This window comes from Cetorhinus maximus, chromosome 4, assembly GCF_964194155.1.
Source record: "Cetorhinus maximus chromosome 4, sCetMax3.hap1.1, whole genome shotgun sequence".
Taxonomy (NCBI): Eukaryota; Metazoa; Chordata; class Chondrichthyes; order Lamniformes; family Cetorhinidae; genus Cetorhinus; species Cetorhinus maximus.
The window spans coordinates 90806479-90827506 of record NC_135882.1 but is presented as its reverse complement, the minus strand read 5'-3'; the positions used below and the strand labels follow the sequence as shown (position 1 = coordinate 90827506).

Here is a 21028-nt window from a genome sequence, read left to right as displayed (position 1 = left end):
TCGAGAGAGAGAAGAGGGGGTCGAGAGAGAGAGAGAGAAGAGGGGGTCGAGGGAGAGAGAGAGAAGAGGGGGTCGAGAGAGAGAGAGAGAGAAGAGGGGGTCGAGAGAGAGAGAGAGAGAGAGAGAGAAGAGGGGGTCGAGAGAGAGACAGAGAGAAGAGGGGGTCGAGAGAGAGAGACAGAGAGAAGAGGGGGTCGAGAGAGAGAGAAGAGGGGGTCGAGAGAGAGAGAGAGAGAAGAGGGGGTCGAGAGAGAGAGAGAGAGAGAGATGAGGGGGTCGAGAGAGAGAGTGAGAAGAGGGGGTCGAGAGAGAGAAGAGGGGGTCGAGAGAGAGAGAGAGAAGAGGGGGTCTCGTGAATATAGAGAGAGAAGAGGGGGTCGAGAGAGAGAGACAGAGAGAAGAGGGGGTCGAGAGAGAGAGACAGAGAGAAGAGTGGGTGCGAGAGAGAGAGAAGAGGGGGTCGAGATAGCGAGAGAGAAGAGGGGGTCGAGAGAGAGAGAGAAGAGGGGGTCGAGAGAGAGAGAGAGAAGAGGGGGTCGAGAGATTGAGAGAGAAGAGTGGGATGAGAGAGAGAGAGAAGAGTGGGACGAGAGAGAGAGAGAGAGAAGAGTGGGTCGAGAGAGAGAGAGAGAGAAGAGGGGGTCGAGAGAGAGAGAGAGAGAAGAGGGGGTCGAGAGAGAGAGAGAGAGAAGAGGGGGTCGAGAGAGAGAGAGAGAGAAGAGGGGGTCGAGAGAGAGAGAGAGAGAAGAGGGGGTCGAGAGAGAGAGAGAGAGAAGAGGGGGTCGAGAGAGAGAGAGAGAGAAGAGGGGGTCGAGAGAGAGAGACAGAGAGAAGAGGGGGTCGAGAGAGAGAGACAGAGAGAAGAGTGGGTGCGAGAGAGAGAGAAGAGGGGGTCGAGATAGCGAGAGAGAAGAGGGGGTCGAGAGAGAGAGAGAGAAGAGGGGGTCGAGAGATTGAGAGAGAAGAGGGGGTCGAGAGATTGAGAGAGAAGAGGGGGTCGAGAGATTGAGAGAGAGAAGAGGGGGTCGAGAGAGAGAGAGAAGAGGGGGTCGAGAGATTGAGAGAGAGAAGAGGGGGTCGAGAGAGAGAGAGAAGAGGGGGTCGAGAGAGAGAGAGAAGAGGGGGTCGAGAGAGAGAGAGAAGAGGGGGTCGAGAGAGAGAGAGAAGAGGGGGTCGAGAGAGAGAGAGAAGAGGGGGTCGAGAGAGTGAGAAGAGGGGGTCGAGAGAGAGTGAGAAGAGGGGGTCGAGAGAGAGTGAGAAGAGGGGGTCGAGAGAGAGTGAGAAGAGGGGATCGAGAGAGAGAGAGAAGAGGGGGTCGAGAGAGAGAGAGAAGAGGGGGTCGAGAGAGAGAGAGAAGAGGGGGTCGAGAGAGAGAGAGAAGAGGGGGTCGAGAGAGAGAGAGAAGAGGGGGTCGAGAGAGAGAGAGAAGAGGTCGTCACGAGAGAGAGAGAAGAGTGGGTGCGAGAGAGAGAGAAGAGGGGGTCGAGATAGCTAGAGAGAAGAGGGGGTCGAGAGAGAGAGAAGAGGGGGTCGAGAGAGAGAGAAGAGGGGGTCGAGAGGGTGAGAGAGAGAGAGAGATGAGGGGGTCGAGAGGGACAGAGAGACAGAGAAGAGGGGGTCGAGAGGGACAGAGAGACAGAGAAGAGGGGGTCGAGAGGGAGAGAGAGAAGAGGGGGTCGAGAGGGAGAGAGTGAGAGAATAGGTGGTCGAGAGAGAGAGAGAGAGAAGAAGGGGTCGAGAGAGAGAGAAGAGGGGGTCGAGAGAGAGAGAGAGAGAGAGAAGAGGGGGTCGAGAGAGAGAGAGAAGAGGGGGTCGAGAGAGAGAGAAGAGGGGGTCGAGAGAGAGAGAGAAGAGGGGGTCGAGAGAGAGAGAGAAGAGGGGGTCGAGAGAGAGAGAGAAGAGGGGGTCGAGAGAGAGAGAGAAGAGGGGGTCGAGAGAGAGAGAGAAGAGGGGGTCGAGAGAGAGAGAGAAGAGGGGGTCGAGAGAGAGAGAGAAGAGGGGGTCGAGAGAGAGAGAAGAGGGGGTCGAGAGAGAGTGAGAAGAGGGGGTCGAGAGAGAGAGAGAAGAGGGGGTCGAGAGAGAGAGAGAAGAGGGGGTCGAGAGAGAGAGAAGAGGGGGTCGAGAGAGAGAGAAGAGGTCGTCACGAGAGAGAGAGAAGAGTGGGTGCGAGAGAGAGAGAAGAGTGGGTGCGAGAGAGAGAGAAGAGGGGGTCGAGATAGCGAGAGAGAAGAAGGGGTCGAGAGAGAGAGAGAGAGAAGAGGGGGTCGAGAGAGAGAGAAGAGGGGGTCGAGAGGGTGAGAGAGAGAGAGAGAAGAGGGGGTCGAGAGGGAGAGAGAGAGAGAGAAGAGGGGGTCGAGAGAGTGAGAGAGAGAGAGAAGAGGGGGTCGAGAGAGTGAGAGAAGAGGTGGTCGAGAGAGATAGAGAGAAGAGGGGGTCGAGAGAGAAAGAAGAGGGTGTCGAGAGACAGAGAAGAGGGGGTCGAGATACAGAGAAGAGGGGGTCGAGAGAGAGAGAAGATGAGTTCGAGAGTGAGTGAGACAGAGAGCAGAGGGGGTCGAGAGAGAGACAGAGAGAAGAGGGGGTCGAGAGAGAGAGAGAGAAGAGGGGGTCGAGAGAGAGAGAGAGAAGAGGGGGTCGAGAGAGAGAGAGAGAAGAGGGGGTCGAGAGAGAGAGAGAGAAGAGGGGGTCGAGGGAGAGAGAGAGAAGAGGGGGTCGAGAGAGAGAGAGAGAAGAGGGGGTCGAGAGAGAGAGAGAGAAGAGGGGGTCGAGAGAGAGAGAGAGAGAGAAGAGGGGGTCGAGAGAGAGAGAGAGAGAGATGAGGGGCTCGAGAGAGAGAGTGAGAAGAGGGGGTCGAGAGAGAGAAGAGGGGGTCGAGAGAGAGAGAGAGAAGAGGGGGTCTCGTGAATACAGAGAGAGAAGAGGGGGTCGAGAGAGAGGGAAGAGGGGGTCTCGAGAGAGAGAGAGAGAGAGAAGAGGGGGTCTCGAGAGAGAGAGAGAGAGAGAAGAGGGGGTCTCGAGAGAGATAGAGAGAGGAGGCGGTCTCGAGAGAGAGAAGAGGGCGTCGAGAGAGAGAGAGAGAAGAGAGAGCTGATGGCGTCGTGAGAGAGAGAAGAGGGGGTCGAGAGAGAGAGATGGAAGGGTGGTCGAGAGAGAGAGAGAGTGAAGGGGGGCGAGAGAGAGTGAGAGAGAGAAGAGGGGGGAGAGAGAGAGAGAAGAGGGCGTCGAGAGAGAAAGAAGAGGTGGTCGAGAGAGAGAGAAGAGGTGGTCGAGAGAGAGAAGAGGGGGTCGAGAGAGAAGAGGGGGTCGAGAGAGAGAGACAGAAGAGAGGGTCGAGAGAGAGAGGAGAACTTGTCGAGATAGAGGGAGAGAGAGAGAAGAATGGGTCGAGAGAGAGGGAGAGAGAAGAGGGTGTCGACAGAGCGAGAGAGAGAAGAGAGGGTCGAGAGAGAGGGAGAGAGAGAGAAGAGCGCGTCGAGAGAGAGAGTGAGAGAAGAGGGGTCGAGAGAGCGAGAGAGAGAAGAGGGGGTCGAGAGAGAGAGAAGAGGGGGTCGAGAGAGAGAGAGAGAGAGAAGAGTGGGACGAGAGAGAGAGAAGAGTGGGCCGAGAGAGAGAGAGAGAGAGAAGAGTGGGACGAGAGAGAGAGAGAGAGAGAGAAGAGGGGGTCGAGAGAGAGAGAGAGAGAAGAGGGGGTCGAGAGAGAGAGAGAGAGAAGAGGGGGTCGCGAGAGAGAGAGAGAGAAGAGGGGGTCGAGAGAGAGAGAGAGAGAAGAGGGGGTCGAGAGAGAGAGAGAGAGAAGAGGGGGTCGAGAGAGAGAGAGAGAGAAGAGGGGGTCGAGAGAGAGAGACAGAGAGAAGAGGGAGTCGAGAGAGAGAGACAGAGAGAAGAGTGGGTGCGAGAGAGAGAGAAGAGGGGGTCGAGATAGCGAGAGAGAAGAGGGGGTCGAGAGAGAGAGAGAAGAGGGGGTCGAGAGAGAGAGAGAGAAGAGGGGGTCGAGAGAGAGAGAGAGAAGAGGGGGTCGAGAGATTGAGAGAGAGAAGAGGGGGTCGAGAGATTGAGAGAGAAGAGGGGGTCGAGAGAGAGAGAGAGAAGAGGGGGTCGAGAGAGAGAGAAGAGGGGGTCGAGAGAGAGAGAGAGAAGAGTGGGACGAGAGAGAGAGAGAGAGATGAGGGGGTCGAGAGAGAGAGAGAGAAGAGGGGGTCGAGAGAGAGAGAGAGAGATGAGGGGGTCGAGAGAGAGAGAGAGAAGAGGGGGTCGAGAGAGAGAAGAGGGGTTCGAGAGAGAGAGAGAGAAGAGGGCGTCTCGTGAATATAGAGAGAGAAGAGGGGGTCGAGAGAGAGGGAAGAGGGGGTCTCGAGAGAGAGAGAGAGAGAGAGAGAGAAGAGGGGGTCTCGAGAGAGAGAGAGAGAAGAGGGGTTCTCGAGAGAGATAGAGAGAGGAGGCGGTCTCGAGAGAGAGAGAGGGCGTCGAGAGAGAGAGAGAGAAGAGAGAGAGCTGATGGCGTCGTGAGAGAGAGAAGAGGGGGTCTCGAGAGAGAGAAAGATGGAAGGGTGGTCGAGAGAGAGAGAGTGAAGGGGGGCGAGAGAGAGTGAGAGAGAGAAGAGGGGGGAGAGAGAGAGAGAAGAGGGCGTCGAGAGAGAGAGAAGAGGGCGTCGAGAGAGAGAGAAGAGGGCGTCGAGAGAGAGAGAAGAGGTGGTCGAGAGAGAGAAGAGGGGGTCGAGAGAGAGAGACAGAAGAGAGGGTCGAGAGAGAGAGGAGAACTTGTCGAGATAGAGGGAGAGAGAGAGAAGAAGGGGTCGAGAGAGAGGGAGAGAGAGAAGAGAGGGTCGAGAGAGAGGGAGAGAGAGAGAAGAGCGCGTCGAGAGAGAGAGTGAGAGAAGAGGGGTCGAGAGAGCGAGAGAGAGAAGAGGGGGTCGAGAGAGAGAGAAGAGGGGGTCGAGAGAGAGAGAGAGAGAAGAGTGGGACGAGAGAGAGAGAAGAGTGGGATGAGAGAGAGAGAGAAGAGTGGGACGAGAGAGAGAGAGAGAGAGAAGAGTGGGTCGAGAGAGAGAGAGAGAGAAGAGGGGGTCGAGAGAGAGAGAGAGAGAAGAGGGGGTCGAGAGAGAGAGAGAGAGAAGAGGGGGTCGAGAGAGAGAGAGAGAGAAGAGGGGGTCGAGAGAGAGAGAGAGAGAAGAGGGGGTCGAGAGAGAGAGAGAGAGAAGAGGGGGTCGAGAGAGAGAGAGAGAGAAGAGGGGGTCGAGAGAGAGAGACAGAGAGAAGAGGGGGTCGAGAGAGAGAGACAGAGAGAAGAGTGGGTGCGAGAGAGAGAGAAGAGGGGGTCGAGATAGCGAGAGAGAAGAGGGGGTCGAGAGAGAGTGAGAAGAGGGGGTCGAGAGAGAGAGAGAGAAGAGGGGGTCGAGAGATTGAGAGAGAAGAGGGGGTCGAGAGATTGAGAGAGAAGAGGGGGTCGAGAGATTGAGAGAGAAGAGGGGGTCGAGAGAGAGAGAGAGAAGAGGGGGTCGAGAGAGAGAGAAGAGGGGGTCGAGAGAGAGAGAGAGAGAAGAGTGGGACGAGAGAGAGAGAAGAGTGGGACGAGAGAGAGAGAGAGAGAAGAGGGGGTCGAGAGAGAGAGAGAGAAGAGGGGGTCGAGAGAGAGAGAGAAGAGGGGGTCGAAAGAGAGAGAGAGAAGAGGGGGTCGAGAGAGAGAGAGAGAAGAGGGGGTCGAGAGAGAGAGAGAGAAGAGAGGGTCGAGAGAGAGAGAGAGAGAAGAGGGGGTCGAGAGAGAGAGAGAGAAGAGGGGGTCGAGAGAGAGAGACAGAGAAGAGGGGGTCGAGAGAGAGAGAAGAGGGGATCGAGAGAGAGAGAGAGAGAGAGATGAGGGGGTCGAGAGAGAGAGAGAGAAGAGGGGGTCGAGAGAGAGAAGAGGGGGTCGAGAGAGAGAGAGAGAAGAGGGGGTCTCGTGAATATAGAGAGAGAAGAGTGGGTCGAGAGAGAGGGAAGAGGGGGTCTCGAGAGAGAGAGAGAGAGAGAAGAGGGGGTCTCGAGAGAGATAGACAGAGGAGGCGGTCTCGAGAGAGAGAAGAGGGCGTCGAGAGAGAGAAGAGGGCGTCGAGAGAGAGAGAGAGAAGAGAGAGCTGATGGCGTCATGAGAGAGAGAGAGAAAGATGGAAGAGTGGTCGAGAGAGAGAGAGTGAAGGGGGGCGAGAGAGAGTGAGAGAGAGAAGAGGGGGGAGAGAGAGAGAGAAGAGAGCGTCGAGAGAGAGAGAAGAGGTGGTCGAGAGAGAGAGAAGAGGTGGTCGAGAGAGAGAGAAGAGGTGGTCGAGAGAGAGAAGAGGGGGTCGAGAGAGAAGAGGGGGTCGAGAGAGAGAGACAGAAGAGAGGGTCGAGAGAGAGAGGAGAACTTGTCGAGATAGAGGGAGAGAGAGAGAAGAAGGGGTCGAGAGAGAGGGAGAGAGAGAAGAGGGTGTCGACAGAGCGAGAGAGAGAAGAGAGGGTCGAGAGAGAGGGAGAGAGAGAGAAGAGCGCGTCGAGAGAGAGAGTGAGAGAAGAGGGGTCGAGAGAGCGAGAGAGAGAAGAGGGGGTCGAGAGAGAGAGAAGAGGGGGTCGAGAGAGAGAGAAAGAGGGTCGAGAGAGAGAGCGAGAGAAGAAGGGTTTGAGAGAGCGAGAGAAGAAGGGTTTGAGAGAGTGAGAGAGAGAGAGAAGAGGGTGTCGAGAGAGAGAGAAGAGGGTGTCGAGAGAGAGAGAAGAGGGTGTCGAGAGAGAGAGAAGAGGGTGTCGAGAGAGAGAAGAGGGTGTCGAGAGTGAGAGAAGAGCGGGTCGAGAGTGAGAGAAGAGGGGTTCGAGAGAGAGAGAGAAGAGGGGGTCGAAAGAGAGATAGAGAGAGAGAAGAGGGTGTCGACAGCGAGAGAGAGAAGAGGGGGTCGAGAGAGGGAGAGAGAGAGAAGAGGGGGTCGAGAGAGCGAGAGAGTGAAGAGGGGGTCGAGAGTGCGAGAGAGAGAAGACGGGGTCGAGAGAGAGAAGAGGGGTCGAGAGAGAGAGAGAGAGAAGAGGGGGTCGAGAGAGCGAGAGAGAAAAGAGGGGGTCGAGAGAGCGAGAGAGAGAAGAGGGCGTCGAGAGAGAGACGGAGAGAAGAGCGGGTTGAGAGAGAGAAGAGGGCGTCGATAGAGCGAGAGAGAGAAGAGGGCGTCGAGAGAGAGAGAGAGAAGAGGTCGTCACGAGAGAGAGAGAAAGAGAGTGAAGGGGGGTCGACAGAGAGAGAGCGTGAAGGGGATGGAGTTCGAGGGGGTGCGAGAGAGAGAAGAGGGGGTGCGAGAGAGAGAGAAGAGGGGGTCGAGAGAGAGAGAAGAGGGGGTCGAGAGAGAGAGAGAAGAGGGGGTCGAGAGAGAGAGAGAAGAGGGGGTCGAGAGAGAGAGAGAGAAGAGGGGGTCGAGAGAGAGAGAGAGAAAAGAGGGGGTCGAGGGAGAGAGAGAGAAGAGGAGGTCGAGAGAGAGTGAGAAGAGGGGGTCGAGAGAGAGTGAGAAGAGGGCTTCGAGGGAGAGAGAAAGAGATGGAAGAGTGGTCGAGAGACAGAGAGTGAAGGGGGGCGAGAGAGTGAGAGAGAGAAGAGGGGGGCGAGAGAGGGAGTGAGAGCGAGAAGAGGGGGTTGAAGGAGAGAGAGAAAGAAGAGGGGGTCGAGAGTGAGAGAAGAGCGGGTCGAGAGTGAGAGAAGAGGGGTTCGAGAGAGAGAGAGAAGAGGGGGTCGAAAGAGAGATAGAGAGAGAGAAGAGGGTGTCGACAGAGCGAGAGAGAGAAGAGGGGGTCGAGAGAGGGAGAGAGAGAGAAGAGGGGGTCGAGAGAGAGAGTGAGAGAGAAGAGGGGGTCGAGAGAGAGCGAGAGAGAGAAGAGGGGGTCGAAAGAGAGATGAGAGCGGGTCGAGAGAGTGAGATAGAGAAGAGGGGGTCGAGAGAGAGAAGAGGGGTTCAAGGGAGAGAGATAGACGAGGGTCGAGAGAGAGAGAGAGAGAAGAAGGGTTTGAGAGAGCGAGAGAGAGAGAGAAGAGGGGGTCGAGAGAGAGAGAGAAGAGGGGGTAGGGAGAGAGAGAGAGAGAAGAGGGGGTCGAGAGAGCGAAAGAGAGAAGAGGTGGTCGAGACAGCGAGAGAGAGAAGAGGGGGTCGAAAGAGAGATGAGAGCGGGTCGAGAGCGTGAGATAGAGAAGAGGGGGTCGAGAGAGAGAGAGAGAGAAGAGGGGGTCGAGAGAGAGAGAGAGAGAAGAGGGGGTCGAGAGAGAGAGAGAGAAGAGGGGGTCGAGAGAGAGAGAGAGAGAAGAGGGGGTCGAGAGAGAGAGAGAGAGAAGAGGGGGTCGAGAGAGAGAAGAGGGGGTCGAGAGAGAGAGAGAGGAGGGGGTCGAGAGAGCGAGAGAAGAGGGGGTCGAGAGAGCGAGAGAGAGAAGAGGGGGTCGAGAGAGCGAGAGAGAGATGAGGGGGTCGAGAGAGAGAGAGAGAGAGAAGAGGGGGTCGAGAGAGAGAAGAGGGGGTCGAGAGAGCGAGAGAGAGAAGAGGGGGTCGAGAGGGCGAGACAGAGAAGAGGGGGTCGAGAGCGAGAAGAGGGGGTCGAGAGTGCGAGAGAGAGAAGAGGGGGTCGAGAGAGCGAGGGAGAGAAGAGGGGGTCGAGAGAGCGAGAGAGAGAAGAGGGGGTCGAGAGAGCGAGAGAGAGAAGAGGGCGTCGAGAGAGAGACGGAGAGAAGAGGGGGTTGAGAGAGAGAAGAGGGCGTCGATAGAGCGAGAGAGAGAAGAGGGCGTCGAGAGAGAGAGAGAAAGAGAGTGAAGGGGGGTCGACAGAGAGAGAGCGTGAAGGGGATGGAGTTCGAGGGGGTGCGAGAGAGAGAGAGAAGAGGGGGTGCGAGAGAGAGAGAGGAGGGGGTTTGAGAGAGAGAGAAGAGGGGGTCGAGAGAGAGAGAAGAGGGGGTCGAGAGAGAGAGAGAGTGAAGTGGGGTCGACAGACAGAGAGCGTGAAGGGAATGGAGTGCGAGGGGGCGTGAGAGAGAGAGAGAGAGACGAGGGGGTCGAGAGAGAGAGAGAGAGAGAGAGAAGAGGGGGTCGAGAGAGAGAGAAGAGGGGGTCGCACGAGTGAGAGAGAGAGAGATAAGAGGGGGTCGAGAGAGAGAGAAGAGGGGGTCCAGAGAGAGAGAGAGAAGAGGGGGTCGTGAGAGAGCGAGAGAGAAGAGGGGGTCGAGAGAGAGGCAGAAGAGGGGGTCGAGAGACAGAGAAGAGGGGGTTGAGAGAGGCAGAAGAGGGGTTCGAGAGAGAGAAGAGGGTGTCGAGATAGAGAGAGAGAGAAGAGGGCGTCAAGATAGAGAGAGAGAGAAGAGGTTGTCGAGAGAGAGAGAGAGAGAGAGAAAAAAGAGGGGGTCGAGAGAGAGAGAGAAGAGGGGGTCGAGAGAGAGGCTGAAGAGGGGGTCGAGAGAGAGAGAGAGAAGAGGGGGTCGGAAGAGAGAGAGAGAAAAGGGGGTCGAAAGAGAGAGAGAGAAGAGGGGGTCGAGAGAGAGAGAGAAGAGGGGGGCGAGAGAGAGAGAAGAGGGGGTCGAGAGAGAGAGAAGAGGGGGTCGAGAGAGAGAGAAGAGGGGGTCGAGAGAGAGAGAAGAGGGGGTCGAGAGAGAGAGAAGAGGGGGTCGAGAGAGAGAGAAGAGGGGGTCGAGAGAGAGAGAAGAGGGGGTCGAGAGAGAGAGGGAAGAGGGGGTCGAGAGAGAGAGAGAAGAGGGGGTCGAGAGAGAGAGAGAAGAAGGGGTCGAGAGAGAGAGAAGAGGGGGTCGAGAGAGAGAGGGAAGAGGGGGTCGAGAGAGAGAGAGAAGAGGGGGTCGAGAGAGAGAGAGAGAAGAGGGGGTCGAGAGAGAGAGAGAAGAGGGGGTCGAGAGAGAGAGAGAAGAGGGGGTCGAGAGAGAGAGAGAAGAGGGGGTCGAGAGAGAGAGAGAAGAGGGGGTCGAGAGAGAGAGAAGAGGGGGTCGAGAGAGAGAGAGAAGAGGGGGTCGAGAGAGAGAGAGAAGAAGGGGTCGAGAGAGAGAGAGAAGAGGGGGTCGAGAGTGAGAGAGAAGAGGGGGTCGAGAGAGAGAGAGAAGAGGGGGTCGAGAGAGAGAGAGAAGAGGGGGTCGAGAGAGAGAGAAGAGGGGGTCGAGAGAGGGAGAGAAGAGGGGACGAGAGAGGGAGAGAAGAGGGGGTCGAGAGAGGGAGAGAAGAGGGGGTCGAGAGAGTTGGAGTAGAGGGGGTCGAGAGAGTTGGAGTAGAGGGGGTCGAGAGAGTTGGAGTAGAGGGGGTCGAGAGAGAGAGAGAGAAGAGGGGGTCGAGAGAGAGAGAGAGAAGAGGGGGTCGAGAGAGAGAGAGAGAAGAGGGGGTCGAGAGAGAGAGAGAGAAGAGGGGGTCGAGAGAGAGAGAGAGAAGAGGGGGTCGAGAGAGAGAGAGAGAAGAGGGGGTCGAGAGAGAGAGAGAGAAGAGGGGGTCGAGAGAGAGAGAGAGAAGAGGGGGTCGAGAGAGAGAGAGAGAAGAGGGGGTCGAGAGAGAGAGAGAGAAGAGGGGGTCGAGAGAGAGAGAGAGATGAGGGGGTCGAGAGAGAGAGAGAGAAGAGGGGGTCGAGAGAGAGAGAGATGAGGGGGTCGAGAGAGAGAGAGAGAAGAGGGGGTCGAGAGAGAGAGAGAGAAGAGGGGGTCGAGAGAGAGAGAGAAGAGGGGGTCGAGAGAGAGAGAGAAGAGGGGGTCGAGAGAGAGAGAGAAGAGGGGGTCGAGAGAGAGAGAGAAGAGGGGGTCGAGAGAGAGAAGAGGGGGTCGAGAGAGAGAAGAGGGGGTCGAGAGAGAGAAGAGGGGGTCGAGAGAGAGAAGAGGGGGTCGAGAGAGAGAGAGAAGAGGGGGTCGAGAGAGAGAGAGAAGAGGGGGTCGAGAGAGAGAGAGAAGAGGGGGTCGAGAGAGAGAGAGAAGAGGGGGTCGAGAGAGAGAGAAGAGGGGGTCGAGAGAGGGAGAGAAGAGGGGGTCGAGAGAGGGAGAGAAGAGGGGGTCGAGAGAGTTGGAGTAGAGGGGGTCGAGAGAGTTGGAGTAGAGGGGGTCGAGAGAGAGAGAGAGAAGAGGGGGTCGAGAGAGAGAGAGAGAAGAGGGGGTCGAGAGAGAGAGAGAGAAGAGGGGGTCGAGAGAGAGAGAGAGAAGAGGGGGTCGAGAGAGAGAGAGAGAAGAGGGGGTCGAGAGAGAGAGAGGGAATAGGTGGTCGAGAGAGAGAAGAGGGGGTCGAGAGAGAGAGAGAGAAGTGGGGGTCGAGAGAGAGAGAAGAGGGGGTCGAGATAGATAGAGAAGTGGGGGTCGAGAGGCAGAGAAGAGGGGGTCGAGATAGATAGAGAGAAGAGGGGGTCGAGAGAGAGAGAATGCAGAGGGGGTCGAGAGAGAGAGAAGAGGTGGTCGAGAGAGATAGAAGAGGGGGTCGAAAGAGAGAGAAGAGGGGGGCGAGAGAAAGAGAGGAGGGGTGTGCGAGAGATGGGGTGACAGAGAGAGAGATAGCGGCGGGTGAGAAAGAGAGAGGGAGCAGGAGTGTGCGGTGAGGAGCGAGAGGCTGGGGGGGGGTGAGGAGCGAGAGGCTGGGGGGGGTGAGGAGCGAGAGGGTGGAGGGTGTGAGGAGCGAGAGGGTGGGGGGGGTGAGATTGAGAACAAGGGAGCCCGAGGGAGGGGGACGGGGAGATGGCGGGGGCGAGGGAGAGAACGAGAGAGCAGCGGGTGGGGGGTTGGGGGCGAGAGAGAGAGGAAGAAAGGAGCGTTTGAAAGAGGGAGAAAGGGGTGTTTGAGAGAGGGAGAGAGAGTAGCGGGTCTGATAGGATGGCGAGAGAGAGCAGGGAGCTGTGAGGGGCGTGAGAGAGAGAAAGGGGGATGAGAGAGAGAACAAGAGATCCAGAGTGGTGGGGGGATGGTTGAACGAGAGAGAGCAGTTGAGGGGGTTTTGAGAGGGAGAGAGGGGGCGGCGAGAGAGAGAATGAGAGAGCCGGGGATGGTGGGGTGCTTGAGAGCGGTGCATGAGGCGGGGGGGGGCGAGAAAGTCAGCGGGGGGGCTGAGAGAGAGAACAGGAGAGCCGGGGGGGAGGGGTGGGGGTGGGAAGAGAGAGAAGCAGGTTTGAGAGAGGGAGAGAGAATTGGGGTTTGAGAGAGGGGGAGAGAATTGGGGTTTGAGAGAGGGGGAGAGAAGCGGGGGTTCGAGAGGGGGGGGGGGCTTTGGGAGGGGATAGAGGGGGAGGATGGGGGCTTTGAGGGGGGAAGGAGATGGAGGGGCTGGGGAGTGAGAGGGAGTGACTGACATGGGGGAAGGAGGGTGGGAGGGATGTGAACTACTGAGGCAGAGGGAGGGACAGGAACAACCAAGGGGGTTGAGAGGAAGGGCACAGGGATGAGAACGTGGATGGGACATAGATAGCGGGGTTTAAAGGCTTAGAGGCCCATAGGAGGGATGGGGTGATAGAGAGGGAAAGAGGGCCATAATGGGGAAGGGAGGGGCAGGAGGTGATAGAGGGTCTAAGGGCCATGGGAGAGGCAGGGCAGGAGAGCCATAAGGTGGTGGGTAGAGTGTCATGGGGGAAGGAGGCAGAGGCTCATGGATAGAGGGCTATTGGGGGTAACCGAGGGCCATGGGAGGGAGGGCGTGGCAGAGTAGGAATTGGAGAGAAGGTAAAAGAGATTGGGGTTGAGAAAGGAAGGTAGAAGGATACTAGAGAAGGTACAGACAGAAGGAATAGGAAAGGTTGGGAGATAATCCGAAGTCTTGGATAATTATGGAATGGGGAACAGGAGAAGGGTAAAGTCAAGATTGACTGGAGGGAAAGGAGAGGGGGATCATGAGGGGGCCAAAAGAGGAATTGAAAGAGAGTGAAAAAGTATAATGAAGATATGCGGAGAAGGCAAGAATTGAGCATGAGAAAGAGGAGAGAAATGAAGACAAAAACCTGGCAGCAAAAATGAAAGTAAAATTCAAATATTGAGAAAGGGAGAAGGTATGGCAGAGTAAAAGTAGGCCAGAGACCTCTGAGGAACAAGATGAGATGGTAGGACAGAGTCCTGGAAGAAGGATGAGGGCAGAGAAGGAGAAGATAGGATGGCGGTTGGGGGTTAAACAAAGTGTTTGGATTCACTTTTCATGTCCTCAAGTCACAGCTAAGGAATTACTTTTGAAGTCGTCATATCAGGCAAATGCAGCAGCCAGTTTGTATAGACCAAGGTTAAATAAGACCACTTAAACATTTCAGTCAACTACTTCTCGAAAGAAAAACACCAGGTCTAATGAATACAAGAGCAAAAAACTGCATGCGCTGGAAATCTGAAATAAAAACTGAAAACACTCAGCAGATCTGGCAGCATCCACAGAGAGTTCACATTTCGGCTTAATGACCTCAAAGTTCTGATTTAATTTTTATTTTTTAATATTGGTCTTGAGCAGTAGTATTCAGTGAAATTTAATGTAAGATTAGCCACAGTCAAATTGTTTTCGGTTGAATTACTTTTGGGGCTGGAAATTACATTGCAGAACCTTTGTCCAGGATATTAAATTAATTGAGTGGCCTAATAGAATAAAGCACGAATAGTGCATGACCTGTGACATGAAGAAAAACAGTTCCTGGTTCCACATATGCTCATGTTCTTTGTGGCACAAGTTACTGATTTAGTTAGTATTGCACACTAGTGTTTACTTCCTCGGATGTTAATAAAATGGCAACAGTAGATTTTGGATGTACACAGACAAAAAGTTTGCAAAATACTATTTTAATCTGATAGGGTTAACATACTGTTGAACCAATTTAACAAGGAATTCAGTCTCTGGTAGCTTGCATTAAGTCCAACTTGACCACCTATCTTGTCTTTGCTGACCTCTATTTGTTTCCAATGCCTCCAATTTTAAATCTTTGTCTACACATTTAAATTGCATCATAGCCTAATAAATCCCTATCTCTAACTTCCTCATATATAGCTACATCTTCCATCCCCTTTCCATTCCTCTAATTAGCTTCTTATGTATTCCTTTGTCCCTTGCATCGGCAGCTGTGCCTCCAGCTATCTATGACCCATACTGTGAAATTCTTTCCCTAAATCTCTCTGCTGCTTCACCTCCCTCTTAAGACTCACCATGAAACCAACGGCTTTGACTGAACATTTGGGTATCTTCTACTCAGAGCTCTGAAGTGTCTTAAGAAATGTTACTACATTAAGATCCTATATAAATGGAAGTAGTTGTTGGTGAAATGCTGCATTACCAGCCATTATCAACCCCCATCTTGATCAGCATAGATCAAGACAGAGTTACTCTTTTTTACCCAACTGACCCATTTTCAAAAGTAATTATATAATTTGGATTTTTTATTTCAGATGTCCATGGCAAAGGGAGGGATTTCATTTTAAAATTCCCTAAAGCAGCAGGCAAAATGTTAGATTATCTCTACCTGCTACATTTTACAGAGTAGAGTAAATTATATATTTTTGAATGTTGCTGAAAAGGGAGAGAAACTTTTTGTCTTTGCCACCTAAGATTGGCTAATATTACATCTTTTACTGATACCAGGTGCTGTAAAAAGATCGCTCAGAATGCCTGGAAATGTGCGAAAGTTAAGGGATGAAGATGTGAATCCATGTCTTGAGGTAGGAGCATTGTTAAACTCCAGCTATCCTTTGACCATGTTAGTTCACTGACCTGACAAATGCTTTATTTTTATTTAAAGGAAACTGATGCCTCCAGGAAGTGCCTAGAAGCAAATAATTACAACAAAGATATGTGCACCCAGTATTTTCTGAGGTATAAAATGTGTCGGAAATTCTGGGTAAGTGACACTGAAGATTTGACTCAGATTTTATCAGAAGAATCTTTTAGATGTATGAGAAAGAAAATCAGCTACAAAGTTGTTTGGTCTCAGTATGGTATTGCATAACACATCAGCCTGGATTTTCTAATCAAGATTAATTACCCCGTCTTCAGCACAAATGTAGATGGAAAGCTCTTCAGCCACCTTGTAATGCTGCTATTTCCAGGATCTTCTGCCAGAGGCGATGCAGGACTTGCAATATATTGGCACAATGAGTCTCAATCTCTGAATTATGATTTGTTTAACTCATCTGTAGCCATTGACCAAGGATGCAACTATGGTAAATTTATTGTGTATCTCAGTTAGTTTTATGTAGTAATATCTTGAAACAAGTTTTGCAGAAATAACTATTTACTTTGAAACATTTTTTCCCCTTTTGAAGAACAACATAATGATTCAAAGGCGAAGAAATGGCATTCGCCCTGACATGCCAACAGCGAACGATAGAAAAGAAATTTTGGAAGAATACAAAGAGAAACCCTACTGATGTTCTTGGTTCTGAAAAATGATCAATATGAATGAATCCACTTGAATAATTTAGAATATGTAATTTTATATCTAAATAAAACTTTATCAAATTAATGCAAACGTAACATCAGATAACAAAAGAGCGTATATTTCACAAAGTATATGTATCCAATTCTTAGAAATTAAATACCTAACAGCACTGTCTTAAGATTTGCATAATGGGAACAAATTGCTAAAACACACTATTTTTAAAAACATGCAGATTATAATAACTTAAAAATAATTCTCTTTAAAAATTGATCTTATATGGACTGCCAGGAAAGGTGGTGGAAGCTAGGAATTCTATTTTGGACTAAGATATATGTGTTACTTTTGACAATCTATGCCACTGCATATGCTAATACATACTCCATCTCAAGTTTTATGTAAAAACTATTGCCCTGGAGTTTGCAGTCAGCAACAGAGTGATGACACTCTTCACTGACCTTGCAGAAAGCTGACCATGAAATATCTAGCGATCTCTGTGACACGGTTTTCACCATACCCAATATTGATTTCATTTTGGTGCCAGCACAAGGTGGTGGCTGATGTTCAGCAACTGGGCTGTCATTACCGGCCAATCACATGGAAGAATTCTCGTAGAAAAGGAACTGATTATGCTTTGTAATAATTTTACAGGCAGCAAAATAAGTATGGAGATATGCACATGGGATTAAGGTTGAAGCTGAATTTTAAACTTTCACATTTTACATTTTAAAATTTATGGGAGTTCTTTTATAATGGAGAAAATTGACATCTAACATTTAAAATTATTTTTGAGGTGTTGTTCAGTAGTAATTATGAACTTGGTATGTTGTTTACACAATTACCTCATTCAGTAAGGCTTAACTTTAAGGATTGTTATAGTGAGACTAATGATGTAAAAGTGAAAGTTTGTGTCAATTTAAGGCATTTACAAAGATTTCTGTCTGTGGGGACTTCAGCATACCCTGTGGAGGAGCAGGGAATCACTGAACATCTTCAGGATTTCTGTGTTGAATTGCACATATGCAGTTTCATAGTTGTAATTATTGTTTGTTGTATGTCTGTTCAGTCAGTCTCACAGAGTTTGAGTCTTGTATGGTTGAACATTAGCTGTTTATTGATAACATATAACTATGCACATATATACAGGATGTAGCCCAAGCTATGAGCTAGCTCCATGCTTGCTTCTACACAGGTCACTGCCCAGTCCACAACTGACTTTAGTCTCAGGTCATGTGTCTCTTTACATCACACTGTGAGCAGTACTGTTTCCCAGTCTCACATTAACCCTTGCAATGCCAGATACCTTACATTACACCACCCCCCCAAGTCTTCACCCAACATATTTAAATTACAATCATGCTACCCCTTTTCCTCCCTCAAGTTTCTGACTTTATAAATTCAGACTGTCTGGAGGCTTGACAATTCTTCCAGATCGCATTCGGAGGAGTGATAGGCTCTGTTGATTTGGGCGACCTTTGAAGATTTGGAGTTTGAATTGTAGTCTGTTCCTGGCACTTAATTGTTGTCTTCCGATACACTTTTTCTGCTCGTTGGAGTTGAACATCTCTTTGTCAGCTCCCCATTTGCTCTGCTCAGGGACCACTGACTTGAATTGTTCTTCCGGAGACACTCTGTTCATTTTGGTGTGAACCTGTGTTTTTTCTCTGTGATCTTTGTGGGAGTTGAAAGTGTCTCCCCCAGTCGTTTGGATGTTCCTCATCAGTAAGCTCATCTTGCAGTTCGGCTTTTATCGCGACACTGTGTTTTTCCATGTTTCTCTGTGCCTCACTGAGGTGTGCTCTGGTGAGTTGATCACCTCTGGTTCCTTGCTCCAACATCGTTTTGCAGCTTTGTGCGTTGGCTGGAGGTTGCAGTGTCTGCCTTGGCGTTTAAAGGTAGTTTGACAGCAACTGTTGGAGCCGGGTGTTGGTGCCTATTCTCCTGTTACTAGTCATTTTCCTCGAGTATCTTCCATTCAAGGTACAGTGGTAATTGTCTGAAGGTTTAGCTTGTCTGACCAAAGAAAATCTTATGCCGCTTGCAAAGAAATAGACCAAACAAGCTCTGCGAAGAGTGAACTTTTCACATTTTACATTTTTAAATTTGAGAGTTTTTTATAATGGAGAAAATTGACATCTAACAGATAAAAAAATTATTTTTGAGGGGCTGTTCAATAGTAATTATGAACTTGGTATGTTGTTAACACAATTACCTCATTTAGTAAGGCTTAACTTTAAGGGTTAATTCAGAGCTCAAGTTCCAGTCAAGAATCTCTTGACTGGCAGCCGGCAGGCCTCTCGGGAACTTGCAGTTCCGTTTAGTTGACGACAGAGGTTGACTTGGCACCTTCTACCATTTTAAGAAGATTAAGGGTGACACAGGCTCAAGGAAAATATTGGTTTCAGATGACGTATATGACTTCAAGTATCTGCTTGTCGCCATACCCTCATGGCTCTAGGACCATGCCTATGACTGGAAGTTGGATTCCTCAAAGAGCAGTGTGTGTTATTCGTAGCCAGAGGTGTCTCAGCCACAGTTCCTTATCTGAAAGCACCGTAATACTGTCCAATTTGAATTTGGTGACGTGACTTTACTGAGATGACCACATTCCAAAAGAGAATCCAGAATCCTTGACCTCACCCAAGAAGCACAATTGGGTCTCATGGTGTGGGACCTCAATCTCATGGGTTGTCTTGGGATCCACCGCCTGTCTGGGTGTCTTAGCTTTGCATGGTTGTCTGAAGTATCCCAGGCGATTGCAGTGAAGCACTGCACTGAGATTGCCGGACATGGCTCTCGGCTGTGAGGTCGTTTGGCTTCACAGTGCTGACGTGGTCTCCCACCATCTTGTGATCTGTTTGGGTACTGCTTTTTTTGGCCTGGAGAGTCTCTGCCCCCTTTATTGTTTCACTAGCCGGACAATTAAGATTGCTCTGTATCATGGCTTACTTTCACCCCTTTAAAATAGATTGGTGCTGTTGGTGGATTTCAAACTGACTACTTGAATGGCCTTTTCTAGAGTCTGATCTTCCCTGATCTATAGTATGTCTGGAAGGGCATTGTCAGCCACTCTGACAATTCTGTCTCTTATGAGTTCTGACTTAAGGTCACAGTAGTCATAGCCTTCAGCCAATCTGATTAATTTCTTTATAAGAGTCGGCTGGTTTCCCAGGCTGTTGGAAAGTTTGTTGAATTTCACACGCTCTCAAATTTTGTTGCTTCTTAGATTCAAATATGTATCAAATGATTTTATAACTTCATCAAACGTTCTGAGGATTCATTTATTCCTTGTCTCTCAATAATATCATCAACTATTGGACCTACTGAACAAAGTAGTGTACTCACTTGTTCAGCTTTATCTTTTTATCGAATCCGGAAGCTATCATGTATCTTAATCTTATTCGCCAAAGTCCCCAGTTTTGTTTGGTCTGGCCCTTGGATCAATCCAAATTGGTCTAGTAATTTTAATTTGTCATGCATGGTTGCTTTAAAGTTCAGGAGAGTACAGCTTTAAAAACTCTGCATGTTTTAAAGATGGTGCTGCAGTAACCGTTTTTTCAGAGTCTTCCTGTGATTATTGCGTTTTGGCAGACTCCCACAGCAGTGGCGGTCCTGACCTCTTTGTCTTTAGTTTTTGCAGTGATTTACTCAATCAACTATTCTGGATATTCCCTGTGATACTTGAGGATTTTTGAGTGTCTTACAGTGAATTCCTGGCTTTGGCTGAGGTTTTCAAATATTCCAGTTTTTATTTCTTACAACAAGCTTGGCTGCCATATGGTATGGTACCGACTCTGAAGCTGGCTGGCCGTGGTGATTTCGGAAATTGGCTGCTCTGACTTATTTTATAGCACTAAAGCTTTATAAGCTAGTCCTGGCTTAGAATTGAATTTTTTGCTCACTCCTGCTAAGTCCTTTGACTCTGCACTCTGTGGGCATTCGTGATGGACCTCCACAAGATCTTATGGAGTCTTCAGCTACACACCTGCCTTTTTGTTTCAAGCTCTGCAATGGAACTTCTTTCAGGCAACCTCCCTTTGTATCTTCACCTACAGGTACCTTCAGGCAGGTGAGAATGCTGCTTCCCTAATTTTCCAGCTTTTGAATTTCTGCCCCAGCTTCTGAGGTTCTGTGTTTTCCCATTAACTGGCATTATTTCCCATTAACTGTCCTTGGCTTGCTGCATCGTTCCAGTGAAGCCCAACACAAACTGGAGGAACAGCACCTCATCTTCTGACTAGGCACTTTACAGCCTTCCGGGCTGAATATTGAATTCAACAACTTTAGATCTTAAACTCCCCCTCCCCCCATCCCCACCCCGTTTCTCCCCCCTCCCTTTTTTTTTTCAATAATTTATATAGATTCTTCTTTTCCCACCTATTTCCATTATTTTTAAATCTAAAACTAAAACTTTGTTAGTCTTTCCACCCCACCCCCCACTAGAGCTGTACCTTGAGTGTCCTGCCTTCCATTCTTAATTAGCACTTTTCTTAGATAATATCACCACCTTCAACACCTCTTTGATCCTTTTGTCTGTGACATATTTTGATTATCTGCTCCCATCACTGCTTGCTTATCCACACAATCACCCCACCCTCAACTTCTCTCTCCCCCCCCCCCCCCGCCCCACCTTAGACCAGCTTATATTTCACCCCTCTCCTAACTATACTCAGTTCTGCCGAAGGGTCATGAGGACTCGAAACGTTAACTGATTTCTTCTCCACCGATGCTGCCAGACCTGCTGAGTTTTTCCAGGTAATTCTGTTTTTATTATGTTGCATGTCTGTCCAGTAGGTCTCATCTGCATCTTGTATCGTTGAACATTAAATATCACTGTGCGGTACTGTTTACCAGTCCCACATTAACCTTTGCTATGCCAGGTACCATTAAATTACAGTAATGACATTGGTGAACAGTTGAAGCCCTAGCACAGATCCTTGTAGAACACACTCAGTTGCAGTCTGCCAGTTAGAGACTAGGGATAATGGGCAATACTCTATCTGCTGCTGCTTAGCTAATTTCCTAATCGGGTCAATAATTTGCCATCAACTCCACGAGCTTCAATTTTAATTGACAGCCTCTTATGAGGGACTTAATCATTTGACTTCTGGAAATCTATGTGATAATATCCATAGACATTCTCCTGCTTGCTACCTTAGACGTTCCTTCAGAAAATTCAATCAGTTGTCTGGTATGACCTATCTTTACTAATCGATGCTGGTTTTCACTGATCAGCTGAAAAATTTCAAGGTGTTCAGTAGTCACCCCATAATTTATAAACTCTAGTAATTTCATGACAAAAGATATTGGGTTAACTGGTCTATAAACTCCCAGTGCTAAAGAGTGCGGAGAGAGTGCGGTAAGAGTCTAATGCATAATGCAGAAGGGCGAGAGTCCAGTAAAGAGTGTGGAGTGAGAGTTTATTAAAGAGCAGAGAGAAAGTGGCACACGTCCGGTAAAGAGAGTGGATAGAGAGGTGTGAGTCCATTAATCAATGTGGAAAGAGAGAGAGGTGAGGGTTTGGTAAAGAGCGTGGAGAGAGGGAGCGAGATGAAGGTCCAGTGAAGAACGCAGAGCGAGGTGAGGGTCCGGTGAAGAATGCGGAGAGAGGGAGCGAAGCGAGGGTCTGGTGAAGAGCGTGGAGAGAGGGAAAGAGGCGAGGGTCTGGTGAAGAGCAGAGCCAGCACGGGGCATCAATCCATGGACCAATTGCAGCCAG

At 50.6% G+C, this 21028-nt stretch overlaps 1 protein-coding gene across 3 annotated transcripts in view; it reads left to right on the top strand.

Moving 5' to 3' along the window:
* chchd7 (coiled-coil-helix-coiled-coil-helix domain containing 7) overlaps window positions 1-15407 on the top strand; it is a 30132-nt gene extending 14725 nt beyond the window's left edge. Inside the window, exons 2-5 of one of the 3 annotated variants that reach the window (XR_013576418.1) lie at window positions 14324-14419; window positions 14517-14593; window positions 14674-15094; window positions 15197-15407. Coding sequence is in view for 1 of the 3 variants with exons in the window: in XM_078540467.1 (XP_078396593.1) it covers window positions 14517-14593; window positions 14674-14772; window positions 15197-15301 (281 nt within the window). In the remaining 2 variants the exon portion in view is untranslated. The remainder of the gene's footprint in view (window positions 1-14323; window positions 14420-14516; window positions 14594-14673; window positions 15095-15196) is intronic. The other 2 variants (XR_013576417.1, XM_078540467.1) reach the window with 2 other exon arrangements.
* The last annotated feature ends 5621 nt before the right edge of the window (window positions 15408-21028 follow it).